Genomic DNA, 18,305 nt, shown 5'->3' with positions numbered 1-18,305 from the left:
TGAACACATAACATTTAATATTTTTAAAAAATTTTTAATATTTATTTTTGAGAGAGAGAGAGAGAGAGAGAGAGAGACAGAGTGTGAGTGGGGGAGGGGCAAAGAGAGAGGGACTCAGAATCTGAAGCAAGCTCCAGGCTCTGAGCTGTCAGCACAGAGCCTGATGCAGGGCTCGAACTCATGTTCCTTGAGATCATGACCTGAGCTGAAATCAGAGGCTTAACCGACTGAGCCACCCAGGCCCGCCTAACATGTAATATTTTTTATGAGAGTTTTAGTGAGAATATTAAATTAGTGATTGATCATTACTAACCTGATTTATATGCTTTTAATTAATTAACACTTATTGCCTACAGCAAACATGTCTGACAAAGAGCTAAAGAAGCTACGTAATAAACAAAGAAGAGCTCAAAAGAAAGCCCAGATAGAAGAAGAGAAAAAAAATGCAGAAAAAGAAAAGCAGCAGAGAAATCAGAAAAAGAAAAAGGATGATGATGATGAAGAAATTGGAGGTCCCAAAGAAGAACTTATCCCTGAGAAACTGGCCAAGGTACTTAATAAAGAGTTTAGCACAATTTAGTGAAATTTCATGACAGCTATTACCATTTAATATGGTCTTATTCAACCAATTTGATTATTATTTGAGTGAAAAATTTTAATTTTTAGCCTCCTCTCTCTCTCTGTCTCTCTCTGTCTCTCTGTCTCTCTGTCTCTGTCTCTCTCTCTCTCTGTCTCTCTCTCTCTCTGATCATACTTCACATTTAAAACTTGTAGTAATGATCCTGATCCAGAGTAATCTAGTATGGTATAGTGGAAAGTTTTGGCTTTTGAGTCATTCTGATCTGGGTCCACATATCAGCATGTACACTTCATTGTGTGTTTGGACACTTTGTCTAACCTCTCTGATGATTTTCTCATCTATAAAATGGGACTAGTAAAAATCCCTACTAGGCAGAGATGTGAGGATTAAAGAAAGGAACTATATGTGTAGAGAATGTAGCATCTGTTACAAGTGGTAACATGCAACTTTTTATATCTAGAGACCAAATTGAGCTTGTTAAAAAGTGAGTGTATATGTATATTTCTCATTCATGTGTCAGTTTACAGTCCTTATTTATTGAACTTTGCTATTTGAACCTAATGTCTTTAAAGTTCCCAAATATTTTCCCCCAGGCCAAAATCACATGTGCCATTTTTAACCATTAAGCTGAAACCAAGGTATTCACTGTCACACAAACCATTTTGATTAGTAATGTACCTGTGTACTCCTGGCTCTTGACATTCACCTACTCCATGTGAAAATAATTGCATAATTTATTATGTTAAAGCAGTAAATAATAGTGAGCGCATTGCCCTAGAGTTCAGTATTAGCCTCGCTAGTAACTAAAAAAATCAAAATCAACTGCTCTATAATGAAGAAAAATTATAATACTTAGTAAATAGAGTTGGAAAATAGTTTTAGGATTATACCAGAGCAGATGGACAGTAATATCTCATAGCAGTGTTGCTATTTAAGAACCATAGAGAAATCTGGCTTGGATTTCAAAGGATATATTGACATCTTTTCACAGATAATTGTGTAACTATTTTAGGAACAAAGATACTACTTTTTATTGTTGGGTGCTTATTGGAAAAATATACAGAATAGGGAGGAAGCACAGAAAATGGACCTTTTAGGCCTCATGGAGAATTGCAGTTATTCAGGGATAATATCAACTTTAAGGGCCCTCCATCTTTGTACCTCAGCTTTCTTTATTACTACCACCACTAACTTGTCTGCCAGCACCATTCTTTCCCTTGACTTTCCTTAATGACTTTTTTCTTTGTAACACTTCATATCTCACATTATACTTTTTAAAGAGAGGATCTGTCTGGCTTGTTTAGTCCTTGTCTAATAAAGGGTAATCCCACAGAGCAGAATTCTTATGCTCGCATTCCAGGCCTCCTTACTGGGTTTTCCTTTTATTTTTGACTTGAGTTTTTCTTGTGTCCAGCTTATCATGGCTGCTTTTGGACCAGATGTCAAGTTATAGTCTAATTATTAATAGCTATATAGGGTTGTAGAGTCTCAGAAGAAAATAATTCCTACAGAAAGTGCTTTATTTGGAAGGAGCCCAGTGGAAGGCACCCTGATCTGGGGTGCTGTTTAATATATACTTCTCTTGCTTGTTGGGCACATAACACCCTTCTCTTCCTAGGATAACTGCCGCCAGGATGCCCCCTTCTAATAGCATCCACACTTACTTATATCCCCAGTGTGGTGGCAGCACCAGATTATACCAAGCCATCATAACAAGGTATGGCATTGTAGACTCTTTTAAATGCTGCCTGCCAAGTGTGGATCTACAGTCTATACATTGTGATTTTTTGTGATCCTATATTTTATCATTCTTCATGTGATAAGTGGTATATTTAGTGTCATTCAGGATTTTATATATATGATATGAAGTAGAAGCATCGTTAAGTTAGCGGTAATTCCAGGTAAGGAAAATAGGAAAAGGTTTAGTGAGTGAGTTTAATATTTAGTTAACTGAGTATAAACGTGAAGTTTCTCCAGCGTATCATGAGGCAATAAATTGTTATTTTTGAGTTCCCTCATGTGCCACCCATCCTGTGTCCCTCCTCACCTTCAGTCAGTACTTACCTCAGCTGGACTATTTTTTCCTTCTGTATACACACATGTTCTTTATCAGTGTGTCCTTAATATTCTGGCTGTATAAGGTATAATAGTTTCAAGCTTTTTGTTGCTATGCTGGGAGCATAGGGAGACGTACCCCTATATAACGTAGTGTAACGTGGATTAGACTTCACATCAGTTTATAAATTTAAAAATTGCATGTGATCAAACCACCCTTGCAGATCTCTTATATTGCCCGTCAACACAACGCAGTCCCAGTGTACATTTCTTTAACTTAAGTAAATTCAAATCTTCATGACTTGTAGTTTTTTAATATATGTGCTGCCAGAGCAGGTACTGGATGTAATTTTTTTTTGAGAAACAAATGAGTATGCATAATTTCTAGCAATTTCATCCAGTATTCCACTCAGTGAACATAGGACCCTAACTAAGTATGATAGAAGTATAACTACCATTTGTTTAGTCCCTGTCAGTTTCTGTGTGCATCTTCTCCTAGTGAGAACATTTTGCTACAGGGATTAGGATTTTGGTACCTAATATATGGTTTTCATATATATAATGCAAATTAATGAGATATATATATGTCTGTCTGTCTTTACAACTTTAGGAATTTTCAAGGGTAGTTCTGTTGATTTTTTTTTTTTTTCTCCTGATCTTAAGCACTGATTTTAGAACTCATCCCTGTTGATAGGCTTTTGTGTATATAACCCTATACTTCATTTTGTATATATGAATGTAGAATGTAGTTAGCTTTATTGTGGTTATGGACATATGTTTAAGCACTTAGATTTAGCCTAACAAAATCTTCCCTATACAAGTAAGGCACAAGGAAACATGTAGAAATTTCAGATCCAGATCTCCTGTGGAGGCATGTATTCTCACTTATTAGAAATGCAGGCAGAATTTCCCTTTTCTTTTTCCAAGTTCAAAAACTTGATTTCAGTAAGTATAATGTTTGTATGACTCAGCTGCCCTATATTCCTTGTATCCATTTTGTTAACAGCAGCCATATCTCCCTGGTGATAAATTGCCCTGATCAGTACAGCAGTCTTCATTTCAAGCTTGATACAGCTCCATTACAATTTCAGTTTCCAGTTTTTTACCTTCCTTGGTAGACATTTCTTCCCTGTATATCACAAATTCCAACTCAATAGGACATAGAATCATGGGAATAAGATAAGCAAAATATTAAAAATGTGTGAGAAAGGCATACTTCTGAGGGCCCCTCTTTCCCCCGTCTCCTGGTATCTACAGCTATTAGAGTGACAATGCCATATATTGATTTCTTGTTCAGAGCACATATCTTTCAGAATAATGCCAGCTGCTTTACATGCTAGTAGTATACAGCAAATCTCATAGACATCACTTTTTTGTTCAACTTTTTTTTCCTTTTTAATACTGTGAAATCATTTCCTTAGCCACAAACTGTGTCGGTGAAACACAATTAGAAGAGGCACGTTAGACAGGTATGGCAAATCCAGATTCCATCAAGGATAAATTGTCACTGCCTCTGTCATGAGACAAGACAAACAGGCACAGATATTCAGTGCCTTTCTGATAAATATGGTATTGTTCCCCACCCACAGCTTGGTCTACAGAGAAGAATCTTGTCTAAATACTCAGTCTAGAAGTGTAACAATAGCACAATTATGTAGTAAACATTATACCTGCCCAGTAATGATTACAAGTATGTAATTAATATGACATTTATATAATTACTAAAGGGTGGTAGAGACAGAGTTCTATAAGTATAAATATTTTCACATGCCATCTCCCCATTAGCATGGCATTGGAATAAAGATGAATTCTATAGAATTTGTATTATTAGAACAATGCAAGATGGAATCTTTTTTTTTTTTTAATAGCTTGATTGTACTTCACTTTGAGTTTAAAAAGAACGTTGACTCATTCTGTAATATTCTCCACCTCTCATTCTTACCCCTCTTTATCCTATTTAACATCTCTCCTCGGTTCCCATCCCCCCAACCCCACCCCAATTATCTTACCTGTTTATCTCACTGTCTGTCTTTCCCTGGTTCTGTTTTATCTTCATCTTTACTTGTTGGATAGTTTATATTTAGAGATAATGTAATATCTGTGGTTAAAAACCAGCAAAGAGTTCTAGAGTTCAAAATCCCCTTCCTTTAGACTATGGGAGGTTAAAATATGACAGTATTTCTGGGTAATGGGTAAGTGATTTTTACCAAAACAACAACAACAATAAAAAACCAGAAAGTGTTTTTAATGGAGAGAATAACATCATACCCCTCCATCTTGCTTCCATTTGTATAATATCTTTTATTTTTGTTAGGTTGAAACTCCATTGGAAGAAGCTATTAAATTTTTAACACCGTTGAAGAACTTGGTGAAGAACAAGATAGAAACGCATCTTTTTGCCTTTGAGATTTACTTTAGGAAAGGTAGGCAATTAGGGGATAGTGGCCCTGATAAAATTGATCACTGTATTTCTTAGATATAGTCACCCAAGTCCAGTAGCTTTACCAGTGTAGGATTTTTTGCCAATGCAGCTTCCTCACAGAAATGCGTGCTACCTGTGCAAGATGTTGTGGGGAGGTATAATGATACTATTATCTCTTCTAGGACATTAAAATCAACAATAGATGAACATCCATAACTAGGATTAAGGTCATATGTAGTAATTGCCGTGTACTTGTGTGAATAAAGTTAATGACATAGAGCTTAGATTAGTGCCTGATACACAGTAAGCATTGAATAAATGTTGGTTTTTATTAGCTATTGTTACAAGATGTGGCGCTTAAGGTGTATCTTGAAGGATGAATCATTTCTAAAAGAAGAGCTGGATAGAAAGGAAGAGGATGCTTTAAGAAAACACAAGTATGTGTAAATAATGTAGAGGTTTCTGTATTGCCCAAACCAGATAGAAAATAAATGAAGGGTCTTGGTTGTCTTGTTTAGAATGCCTCAACTACATATAGATACTGATTTTGTGGAATTGAATTGCTGTAATCCAAGTGGTTCATTGAAAAAAAACTAAGTATATCATTAAGGAAGGAAAAAGAACTTGGTTAATAAGCTCTGACAGAAGGTTGTTGCTCCAGTGTAACTTACGTTCTACTTAAAGAGATGGAAAATGATAGGTGCCCCTATCGAGTTTCCATTTAAAAATCCTGTTTATCAAAGGTAATTAATGGGAAAGGTTCTCATATAGCATTGCTTGAAAATAGGACAAAAAGCTATAGTTTGATTTTAATTTTTATTAAGATATTTACATGAATATGTAATATAGAAAAAAGCCCAGGAAGAAATAGATTAAAAAAATAACAGAAGGTCTCTTGATGGATTGAGTGATTACAGTGTTTTGTTATAATTCTGTTTTCCAAAATTTAGAAAATAAACTTTAGTAAATAGTCAAGTAATTTAGAAACTTTTAAAGAACAGTTAATTATAACTTCCTTTTTAACAAATATTCTTAAGTGGAATACCTAAGTATAAAAAAGTTGTTCTGCTTGAAGTGAGGAAGGGGAATCTAAATTCCATTCAGTTGGCTTCTTGGTTGTGTTCTAAAGACCTCTGAAGGGCTCTTCAGCTGTTGGATTTCATTGTTGTGTGAAATGGGTAGTAAAGGGTATGGCAGTGTTGTTAGCTTTTTGAGTGTTGGGTAAGAGAAAAATGTCAGAGGAGCCTGGAGGTTTGAATTTTGTTATTTGGAGAACGGTACCAAATTAGGGAAGTCGTAACAAAGAGGAGGTAGTTATAGATGAGACTTGGAAGTTCAGTAAGTATTCAGGTGAAATTTCCATGGAACAGGTGGAAACACTACTAAAGCTGGTGAAACATGGGGTGTGAGTATGGGGATAGTATAGAGAGAGCTTAGAAATCACTGAAAATAATAAACTTGGTAAATACTGTACCTTTTGAGGAGAAAGAGGAGCCAGGGATTGATAGGAGAGGACAGATAGGAGGGAAACCATTTCACATGTCACAAAACCCAAGAAAGGAGATTCAAGTATAAACAGTCAAGATTTATAAGTAGTGCAGAAGATCCCTTTATTCTGATTAAAGGAGGTTAAGAAGTGAAATGGCTTCAAATTTTGTTCCTATTGAATGCTATCTAATTTTTTTGTACTTCATAAAACCTTTTTTCTTAAAAGAATATTGTGTGGAAATCATTAGCTGATGTTGCTAATCTGAGGAAATCATTTGCTTCACTTACGTTGCAGTTCAAATGTGGTTGACTCTAAATTAGTTTCTCTATTTGTAAGATCTTAATCTTCCAAAGGAGGGCATCTTATTTTATCAAATGATCAAAATATATCTTACTTTTTCTTTTTATAGAAAAATTTCTTTTGATGCTACAATCAGTAAAGAGGGCATTTGCTATTGATTCTAGTCATCCCTGGCTTCATGAGTGTATGATTCGACTCTTTAGTACTGGTATGTTTTTGTTTTCCATTACTTAAGTATTTGGTTATAGTAGTTGCTAGTGACTGTATAAGTGATCTATATAAGCTTGTCATAAACTTAATCATTTTAAAGCTGTTGGGTATTAAATTAGCTAAGGGGAAAAGCAGGGTTCTTTTCTTTGTGATGAAGGTATTTATTTTAAGGCTAGAAATGTTACTTGGTTTTGATAATAGGATTGTTTAGTCCAGATATTTGAGAATCACCTTTGTTTCTGTTTCTAAAAAGTTAACACGTAAGTTGAAATTGTGAATCATATTCGTTATGTAAAGCGTTTAGTAAATTGTTCTAAAATTGAAGAATCTCTTTGAAATTGACTAGCTGTCTCCTTATTTATCTGTCTTCAGAATTCTTTGTCATAAAATTTTTGTTAATAAATACAGGTTTAAAAGAACTTTAAGACAATCATTGTACTTTTCAGATATTTTCACAATAAGATCCATATACTACTTCTAACATAAAGTAGAACTATAGAATTTTAGAGAGTAAAAGGTAGAACGTTATGCTAATTGTTTTTCATTTTAATAATAGTTGAGAAATATGGGACCTTAAAAGATTAAATGACTTATTCAAGGTAACATAAATAATTAGTAATGAAGCAGGAATGAGAGCTCAGGTTTTCATACTGTTCTTTCTACTACCACAAGAGCTTGAAATTTAAAGTACTCCTGTAGTCAAGTGGTGGTGGTGGTTTGATTTTTAAGTGAATAGAGAAGGGAAATTGAATTTTTAATAGAACAGTCTGCAAATACTATTAAGTTACCTGTCTCATTGCTAAATACTCAGCCACATATGAATCCATACATACCTGGGAATAATGAGATTAAACCAGGCATCCCAGTCAGTCTTTTGAAAAATGTTTAATTGTCCTCCTGATGAAGAAAGTTGTTTTGGGGGTGCCTGGGTGGCTCAGTCAGTTAAGAGTCCAACTTTGGCTCAGGTCATAATCTTGTGGTCCGTGGGTTTGAGCCACACGTCAGACTCTGTGCTGACAGCTCAGAGCCTGGAGCCTGCTTCGGATTCTGTCTCTCCCACTTTCTCTGCCCCTCCTCTGCTCGTTCTCTGTCTCTCTCCCTCTCAAAAATTAATAAACATTAAAAAAATAAAAACACAAACCTTGTTTTGACTTCTAAGAAAAAGTAAATCCTTATTTAAAGTATATTTATGCCTGTCAAAAAAAAAAATGATTTCTGTTATAGACACTGAACTGTTTTTCAGTGTTTTTAATTCTGAAAGTAAAAAATAACATAACCACCTCATAAAATAGAAGAAGGAATTGCTATTCTTAGAGAAAATAGAGAAATTTCTTTCTAGTGTTTTCATATTAAAATTTGTTTGAAGTCATGAGTCCGAAAATTAAGGCCAGGAGTAATGGTCTTAAATCCATTCTTGCTTAGGATGGAGTGCACTAAAATTATTCTCAAAATTAACATGAACACTTTGTTCTTGTATAATCAACTCTTTCCTAAAATGTAGTAGTAAAATAATATATAGAAGTCTTATGGATTTGGAGACTTCCCTCTGAAATATGAATTAAAAGTGGCATATTTAAATGTATTTGCTTATAGTAAGTATGTGGATTGATGAACATATGACTGTTGTCTTAGAACAGTTATATTAGGAACTAAAATGCTTCAGAAGAACAAAGAAAGGCAGAATGGTCCTGATGTAAGAGTTAGAATTATTTAGTTAGCTGTTAGCTGTATCCATAGCTTCCAGACATTGTCTGGAAGAGTAACAAAGTAATCCTTATTTTGACTAAATTTAGGCATTAAAGCAGTGATAATTTGGAGTGATAAAGATGCACTGTCTTTAAAAGGCCTTCAAGAATTTGGGTACAGTTGTGTAGTATGTAAAAGTATTTGTGCAACCACAGACACCCAGAGTAGGGGCATCTTTGATATACCCCACAAGTTTCCTTTAATAAAACTGATAGCTTTGGTAGTTTTAAAATAAGATTTAACTTTGAAGTAATTTTTCAAGAACACATTTTTCACGTCAAGTTATATTTTACTAACTGCTTCTTTACAAAGAAACCCTTACAACACCTTCTTGGGGAATATGGGAAAAAAACGGTGCCTTGACACCTATTTTATTATAGAAACTTCTCTGAGTAAATATTCATTTTAGCCGGGTTATGAATACCCTTCCAAATCTTCAGAATGATGTTATACTACCAGTGTAATTAGTATCTGCTGCCTAAACTAATTTACCATATACGTCAATCTTCCTCTCCCCTTTTTAATTATGAGGATGATTTGGTATGTGCCCTTTTCAAATTTTTCACTTTTTCTTAAAGTTGTAGGACTTAAAGCAACTTAAACTACATTTCTTCTTGGTACTAAGTAAAAGGAGCTTAGGGATTCAGTTGTTTATTATTCCCTTACATGCTTTTAAAAAGAATCACTGTTTGGTCACCTTGATCTACAGTGAATCTTACATCTTTTCTTCTCTCATTTGTACAAACCCATTTCTTCCTTTTATCTGCAGATTATTTTTCTTCTGTGCTTATGTATTTCTCCCCTAAAAGCTTTGTTGATCCTCTTATTTAATCTATTTTACCCTTTTGAATGGTAATCACTTAGTAGGTTATGCTTTAGAGCCTAGTAGTGAGTAGTCATTATCTTGCACAGAATATGAGCATTTTCTACCCAAATTATTAACAAAACAGGGAGCTAGCCTAGGAATCCAGAGAAATTCTTTTGGCTAAGAATCTACCCCTTTTTCAATGCGACTTTTAACCATTGACAATTACTAAATTAATCCAGTCTGCTAATAAGCTCAGAGCATGAACCAAACATTATTTTAATTTTAGGATGTCAGAGGATTCAGAAGCCTCTCATAAAAAGTTTTATTCCCCTTCCCTCAATTATTATTTTTCCTTGATTCACAAGACTTACTATTGCATCATAAGGTAACAAGGAAACTAATTCAGTAGTCTCAGATTTTTTATTTTCCTGAGACCTCAATATTTTTTTGTTCATTTTAGTCACTTTCCAAGGACTTTTAGATTTGTTCATCCCCTACTAATTTTTAGTAATAAAAGCTTACCTAGTAGACCTGGGATGCATGAGGTTGCCCCTTTCCTGAAAGACATAGGTAATAATTGCATTACACAGAATTCATACAACTTGCTGAGTCTTACTGCAGTTGAATTTTTTTTTTAAATTAGTATCTTCCTGGAAATTATAGTGCCAATCTACATAGTGTAGGGGAGCTAACAATCAGCCTCAAACATTTTGTGACTTGGGGAGGAAATGTTTTTGGAAATAGCTATTAGTGGAAGTTCGGAGTTATATAAATATTTCTTCTTTATACATCCTGAATATATATATTTGTTTTTAATTGTGTGGGCTTTTTTTTTTTCTTAAAGCAATTTCGATTTTTCTGGGGGATTATTTTAATCTGAGGAAAACAAATTAATGAAGGTAATAAAAAACACGAAAAGCTTAGCGTCCACTTATAACCAACTATAATGTAACTATACAGTTACTTTCCCATCTGCATATAGTGTCCCGAAAGCACTTCATTCAAACCAGTAAGGCCCATGGATATAACATTTTTTTAGAAAACCTGTGTTTTTTTGATATAATAGTCATTGTGATTGGCTATAATCTATTTTACCAACTTTTCTGTTTGCTCTGCACTCCTGCGCTCCTTGAAATCTGTTGATAAGTTGCCAAAACCAAGTTACAAGTACAGCCATAATGGAGATTAAGCAAAATTCCTTAATAACTCATTTATTTGAACCACCCAATTCAATAGAATGATAGAAGAAATGCTATTTAACAAAGGACACATCGATCAGTTATTCAGTTACTAATTATGTGTAGAATATTTCAGAGATGTTTACCACTCAAGAGTTCAGTGTGTTTAAACTTGGTGTAGTGATCCATTAGTGAGACAATAAAAGCAATTTAGTGGGCCATTACTACCATTTGAAAACCTAATATAGAAATATACTATAGAGCAGAGGGGCACCTGGGTGGCTCGGTTGAGTGTTGGACTTTTGATTTCAGCTCAGATCATGATCCCAGGGTCCTGGGATCAAGCCCCCAGTTGGGCTCTGTGCTGAGGGTGCAGCCTGCCTGAGATATTCATTCTCTCTCTCTCTCTCTCTCTCTCTCTCTCTCTCTCTCTCTCTCTCACTCTCTCACCCCTCCTTTCCCTCCCTCCCTCCCTCTCTCTCCCTCTTCCCCTTTCCCCTGCCCACTCAACGCTCTCTCACTCTCTCTCACTCTTAAAAAAAAAAGAATAGAGTAGAAAATACCAGAATGCATGGCACAAAATTAAGGTTAGTATTCCATGAAACTTTTGCTTCACATAGTAATTTATGTATATAGGATACATATTCAGCAATACAAATGGTGGTTGTCCACATTTTAAGCGACCACCATAGTTCCTAACCATGAGGAAAATATATTTTCAATCTATAACAAAAATAATAACTGCACTTTATTGAATTATATATTTAGCTATTATATAATTAACTTTAAAAAATGTAACTTTTCTGGGGCACCTGGGTGGCTCAGTTGGTTAGGTGACAGACTTCGGCTCAGGTCATGATCTTGCAATTTGTGAGTTCGAGCCCCGCGTCGTGCTCTGTGCAGACAGCTGAGAGCCTGGAGCCTGCTTCGGATTCTGTGTCTGCCCCTCCCCTGCTCACGCTCTGTGTCTGTCTGTCTCTCAATAATAAATAAATGTTAAAACAATTTTTTTTTTTTAAATGTAACTTTTCCTTACTGTGATCCTTTTAGGTTAGATAGCTCCTCGGTTTTACGGATCAAGAAATAAGTTCAGAGAGGTTGTGACTTGTTCAAGCCTAGATCCATACCCAGGTCTTTCTGGCTCAAAGCTTCAAACTGTCTGTCTATACCAAAATAGTAATGAAAAAAGCATACTAACATTCAGTCAGAGAGGTTAGGGGTTCAGCTTTTCCATCTCTGAATCCCAAGGCCTGGGAATATGATTATCAGAGTGTATTCATTATAGGAAAATACTTTGGTGGTCCTTTGGAGTTTATTATATAGTGATAACTAAATTTATGTAGCCCTTGCAAATAAAGGTCAATGAAGTCAGTCAGGTTTTCTTTTAAAATTAATGAATTTTGTAATGCCTTACTTGGGTATAGAATATGGAGAAGGTGAAGAAAATCCTCTTGTCTTCCGCACTGCATAATTGCTGTGACATTATTTATCAGGTGGGTGCCATCAGAGCCCTACTTTATAGATTTGTTTTAAAGTTGAGGGGGCCAGCCCCTAAGAGCTTAGAAGACTATGGAACTACATCTTTTGTTATTTTGTTTTGTTTTCTGTTTTGTTTTATTTTTCTGGATATGAATCATTTATCAGTGAAATGTCTTTTAATGCTGTTAGAAAAATTATTAGATTATTTTCCTGATACACATTTTTTTACATTTATATGGTAAGCTCTTTACATGTTGAATTATAAGTAGGTTCATTTAGTCTTTACATGTAATTGCTTTGTTTCATTGGCCTCATCAAGTAATTTCTTTACTTCTGCAAATCATATCAGAGTATCTAACTGCTAATAGAATTTTGTTTTTAATTTGTTCAGCAGTGTGTGAAAGTAAAGATTTACCTGATACAGTTAGGACAGTATTAAAACAAGAAATGAATCGTCTTTTTGGAGCAACAAATCCAAAGAATTTTAATGAAACTTTTCTGAAAAGGAATTCTGATTCATTGCCACACAGATTATCAGGTAATCACTTCATTTTCTTTTTATCTTAGCCTTCTAAAATAATTTGTTTTTATTTTAATGGATTCATGACAAGGTTACACATTTCTCACATGGAAGAGGCATTGTGTGTATGTCACATTTTAATCGTAAGAACACAGGCAGCTTAAATATGCTTCCTATAAATTTTTAAATTTCTTAAAATTATTACTGTGAATCAAGGTCAGTAGTTTCTTCTGGTTCAGCATAGGCTTTTTACAAAGAAGCAATATAACTTCATTTAACTATATATTACATATAAGGAAGGAGGGGCTTTCTTTGTTTTTTCTTTCTCCTCCTTCAACATGCTCTTAAGATTCACTTGGATGTGACCATCAGCTTCTATTTTTCATGCTTATAAGATATTAAATTGGACAATGCAAAACACCTAAAATCATTTCATAGGCAAAGGTCTGTGCTAGCAGTCCAAAATCTGGACTTGATGGGATCGTATGGGTAGTGCTTTAGTAGGATGCTTTTAGAATACCTGGCTAAGAAGGCCAGCAGCTTTGTATGCCTTTGTAGAATTCTGAATTCAGATTTTTGGCTCATGCCATCAAGTTTGAATATCTCTCTCTTCCCACGCTCCCACACCCCCAACCCCCCACTCCTACACACATTAAATGGAGTATTCCCCACAGCCCCAAATTATGGGGTTTGTTTGTTTCGAGAGAGTGCAAGTGAGGAGAGGGGCAGAGGGAGAGAGAGCAAGAGAGAAAGAATCCTTAGAGTCTCCATGCTTAGTGCAGAGCCCGACACAAGGCTCAATCCCACAACTCTGGGATCATGACCTGAGCCGAAATCAAGAGTGGGACACTTGGGGCACCTGGGTGGCTCAGTCACTTAAGTGTCCAACTTTGGCTCAGGTCATGATCTCGCTGTCCGTGGGTTCAAGCCCCATGTCAGACTCTGTGCTGACAGCTCAGAGCCTGGAGCCTGCTTCAGATTCTGTGTTTCCCTATCTCTCTGCCTCTCCCCCATTATTTCTCTGTCTCTCTCTAAAAAAAAAAAAAAAAAAAAAAAAAAAAGTGGGACACTCAAACAACTGAGCCACCCAAGCACCCCTGCTCAGTTTAGAAAGAGGAAAAATCCATGTTCCCACTACACAAAAACAACTATCATTAGAATATTTGTATTTCTTCATAGTTTTTTACCTTAATCATTCTCCTAGTTTAGACAGTTAAGCTATTTCTGATCTATCCTGTCATGATTTTTTTGGTTTATTTCAAATGGCTTTTCCCACTTTTCTAATAAAGTGCCACACTCTGTGTGCACATATATGTTATATTTGATATTTGAATGAATAGAGGATAAGATGCTGGTTGTACTTTAAAATAAAAAAATTTTTCTTTTTTCTTCTCATTTAGCTGCCAAAATGGTATATTATTTAGATCCTTCTAGTCAGAAGCGAGCTATAGAGTTGGCAACAACACTTGATGAATCCCTCACTAACAGAAACCTCCAGGTAAAGTTTTTCATAATCTCTCTGAAGAATACCTCACTACTTTCTGTTTCTCTTTTCACAAAGAGAATACATTTACCAAATAATTGTTTTTTTTGTTAATTATGCATATTATTCACCAAGCCATTATGAATCCACATCAGAAACTAACCCTATCTTAAATTTATTTAGGATTGTCTGTGTGTGCACATGCACAGTAGGCTACTTGGCCTTCAAGAACTAGCTCCACATCTTTATTTAAAATATTTTTTCTAGGAATCTGTTCTAGTAAAATTTTATATATATATATATATATATATATATATATATATATATATATATATTATATAAAATATATATTTTATAAATATATAAATATATGTTTTATATATTTAGTAAAATTTTATTTATATATATATATAGTGTGTGTGTGTGTGTGTGTGTATGTGTGTGTGTGTATATATATATATATATATATATATATATATATATATATATATATATATATATATATATATATATATTCCATAGTTAATTTTAGATTTTGGTTCATTCCTGTCTCTACATTTCTGACCAAGCAGTAGTCTCAGTGAAGATTCTGACATATTTAAGATGTACATACCAGGGATCAAATCAAAACACTCATTTTATAACTTGTAATGTAACTTGAAATATAAAAGATACATGGATATGTTTTGCAAGATACTGATTTTAGTTTAGCCTAAAGACAAAGGATATAGCACTACTTCCTATGATAATTGGCCAGATAAAGCATTTGATATAGTCCTTTAATAGCAAATGAAGGAACACTTTTAAGAAAGAAACATTTGACTTATTGATGGCTAATTAATACATCATTTAGATTATAACATTTCTAGACTGGCAAAGTTTGTTGGCTACTATATATCTGCAAACTACATGTTTTCCAAGTGAAAAGATAAAGAAAACATGAGGAATGTAAGTTAACATGCATCATTTTAAAATCTAAGAATATCTACCGAGGGGTTTGGTTCAAACAGTTACCAATTTTCATGAACAAATTTTTCTTGCATATATGCCCTTTGGTTTGAGACCCTCCCTTTCCTCTCAGTGGACAAACCTTTAATTTTAATACAGAGCTGAAAAGCAATGTTTGATACCACCAGCTGTCTCTAAGCCTCTTAAAGAAAAAAAAAAAAAAAACAAACTAAAGAGCTTAAGTTCAATACCTGACATTAGCGTGGAAAAGTTGACATTTATACACAGAGCCTGCCTGGGTTGAGGCAAAGTTGCCACCTGGGGTCAAGCACTTGCTGAGAGTGAGTGTGGCTTTAAATGTAGCCGCTGCATATCTTGCTTGCCCCACATTGTCCTGGCCCTGTTTATAAATTCGTCCTTTGTATAAGCCCTGCGATTCTGAAGAAACTATTTCTTAGGGATTGAATATGCGGGGATAGAATGCTTTCTGTGTCTTCAATATGTACATTTGCCTTTTGCTTAGAAAATGTGTTGATAATGAAATGTCTAATAAATTCACAGTAAAAAACTTTCTTTTTGTTTTTGGACAAGTTATAATATTACCTTTTCTCTTTCTTTAGACATGTATGGAGGTATTAGAAGCCTTGTGTGATGGTAGCCTAGGAGACTGTAAAGAAGCTGCTGAAGTTTATAGAGCAAATTGTCATAAGCTTTTCCCTTATGCTTTGGCTTTCATGCCTCCTGGATATGAAGAGGATATGAAGATCACAGTTAATGGAGATAGTTCTGCAGAAACTGAAGAACTGGCCAATGAAATCTGAACATCATTAAACAAGCAAATGGAATGACTTTGGACCATATCTAGTGTATAATATTTTTGTCACGCACCTGCTGCATTGCTCTAACTTACACAGAATAAGAAGAGTAAATGTTCTTGCCTTCAAATAGTGTTTTACGTTTTTTATCCTGCTGAAAAAGTATATATAAAATATCTAACGTATTACAGGATATAGGTTCAGTTTCTTAAAAAATTAAAAGCTGCTAAAATTGAGGGATTAAAAAAAAAAGATACCTTATTCTATTCCTACCTACCCACCCATGTTTTTTAACTAATTTATATAAAATCTGGAGGCTGTTACAGCTAACAAAGCAGGTGTGTGGCAGAAATATTACTTTAAAATTTGTCTTGTGAGATTTTACTATATCTCAGACAGCATAAATGCTGTTTTAGCACTGGATTCTTTCACTGAGCACAAAGAGTTGTTGGGGCTTTAGCATCTGACTGATTTTGTTACGGGGTTGATTCTGACCATAGGAAGTATGCAATGTGAATCACTATTTACAGAGAAACCTACAACAGATGCTTGATGTTGTAGAAGCTGGGACATATAGATACCAAGCAGAATTTCTAAGAAACCTAGAGGGTGTTCAATATGCTTGTTGTGTTTCCAAAATTCACTGTACATGATCAGTTTGGTGTTCTTGTACCACAGTTTTTAACTGAAGGAACCAGTTGGAACAATCTCAATTTTAACTAAAACTTGAAGAACTAAAATAGCAATGCAAACCTTTCAGCATTGTTTTGGCCAAACTTGTTAAAACTGTAATGCAAGAACCAAATGCACTGTGATGTGGCACCAACTAATTAGCACGCATGAATTTTTTCACCCAAGAGTGAAAAAAGAAAATCTACCATGGCTTGAAGTTAAAGAGCAGAACTCCTGACTACCATTCTATGACTGATCAAGAGACTAATAGTTAAAAACCTCAGCAGGCCTTGTTCACGATATGCAGAAAAAAAGTGCTGCAGTTTAGATACCTCTGGAATTTTTCCACAGTGTCACAGGTTTGTAATACTTGAAGCCCTACATTTCTAAGAATATATTTCTTGCTCAGTTGTTTCAGGCAAGCCCAAGACTTTGTAATTTTTAAAGGGCCCAAGATTTTTTTTTTCAATAACAGACCAGCTTCTTTTTCCTGCAGTTACAGATGTAATTTCCTTTTTGTTGTCAAACATAAGGTACCAAATATGATGCAATAAATTGTTTTGAAAAACAGTTGTGTGAATATTTCAACTAATCTGTGTTGGGCTTCTGTGAAAATACACAGGTGGAAACAGAGGTGCAAGCCAGAGGCAATGTAACGTGCTGTAAAATGAGCGCAGATGGTTGCGTTCGCTGCGGGCTGAGTGCCGGTGTCAGGGGACTCCGTAATGCAGGTGTAGTGCTGCTCCTGCATGAACCTTTCCTTGAGGGCGAGGATGGTGGCAGGTACTATGAATGTAATTCCTAATTTCCTAATTTGAAAGGAAACTGAGAACTGCGATTTTGATGGAGAGACTGAGCCTTACGATGATAAACCTGTATACTGAGAACTGGCCTCAGGCTCAATATCCTCGTTGCGTTTGCAAGATCTGAGCAAATAAGGTTAAGTAAAATGAATCAATTGTATATATGATTGATCTTTTTGTGGTACTTTTAGTTTCTAGGGCATATATTCTAAAGGGAATTTTCAGGAGACCTGATCCTTCTACTGATTGAACAGTTGTGCTAAACTCAACCTTTCATAGTACGTGGCCTGCATTCTGCGTCCCGGTCTAACGATTTAGTGATGTAAAGAGAAGTACAAGCCGAACTCCAGTGCTTTGTTCCGTTTTATTAACTGGCCCTGTCTCAGGAACATCTTCACAGATGGCAAACAACAAACAAAAAAAAACCCCACCACCACCACCACAAACTTTTTTTCAACTTCTCCTATGAGTGGCAACCGAAGTTCTCATTGTTGGGAAAGAACACTAGTGCTACCTCTGCCACTACTGAGGTGTTGGGAGGAGGCACCAGCCATACGATAGGGGGTGTTTATGTGTGAATTATGTTTCAACTCTACTGTATATTGAAATGAAGTTCATATATTTGTCTTGACAATGTTCAACTGATGTAGACTGTCTTAGAATGAAAATTCTTAAATACTCCGAACTCTTGATGCAGATTCCACCCGTGAGGAGCTAAAATTCCTAACATGTATATTGTACTCCGACCCAATTTTACTGGAACTATTGAATAAATATTTTATTTTCTTTCAGGTTTA

At 35.1% G+C, this 18,305-nt stretch overlaps 1 protein-coding gene across 2 annotated transcripts in view; it reads left to right on the top strand.

Moving 5' to 3' along the window:
* NAA15 (N-alpha-acetyltransferase 15, NatA auxiliary subunit) overlaps window positions 1-18,305 on the top strand; it is an 84,023-nt gene extending 65,718 nt beyond the window's left edge. Inside the window, exons 15-20 of one of the 2 annotated variants that reach the window (XM_007091790.3) lie at window positions 357-550; window positions 4,950-5,058; window positions 6,956-7,054; window positions 12,662-12,805; window positions 14,188-14,285; window positions 15,839-18,305. In XM_007091790.3, the coding sequence (XP_007091852.1) occupies window positions 357-550; window positions 4,950-5,058; window positions 6,956-7,054; window positions 12,662-12,805; window positions 14,188-14,285; window positions 15,839-16,039 (845 nt within the window). In that variant the 3' untranslated portion in view covers window positions 16,040-18,305. Of the gene's footprint in view, window positions 1-356; window positions 551-4,949; window positions 5,059-6,955; window positions 7,055-12,658; window positions 12,806-14,187; window positions 14,286-15,838 lie in introns of both variants that reach the window. The other variant, XM_007091789.3, reaches the window with a different exon arrangement.

Source organism: Panthera tigris, chromosome B1 (genome assembly GCF_018350195.1).
Source record: "Panthera tigris isolate Pti1 chromosome B1, P.tigris_Pti1_mat1.1, whole genome shotgun sequence".
NCBI classification, from domain to species: Eukaryota; Metazoa; Chordata; class Mammalia; order Carnivora; family Felidae; genus Panthera; species Panthera tigris.
This window is presented reverse-complemented; position numbering and strand designations above follow the sequence as displayed.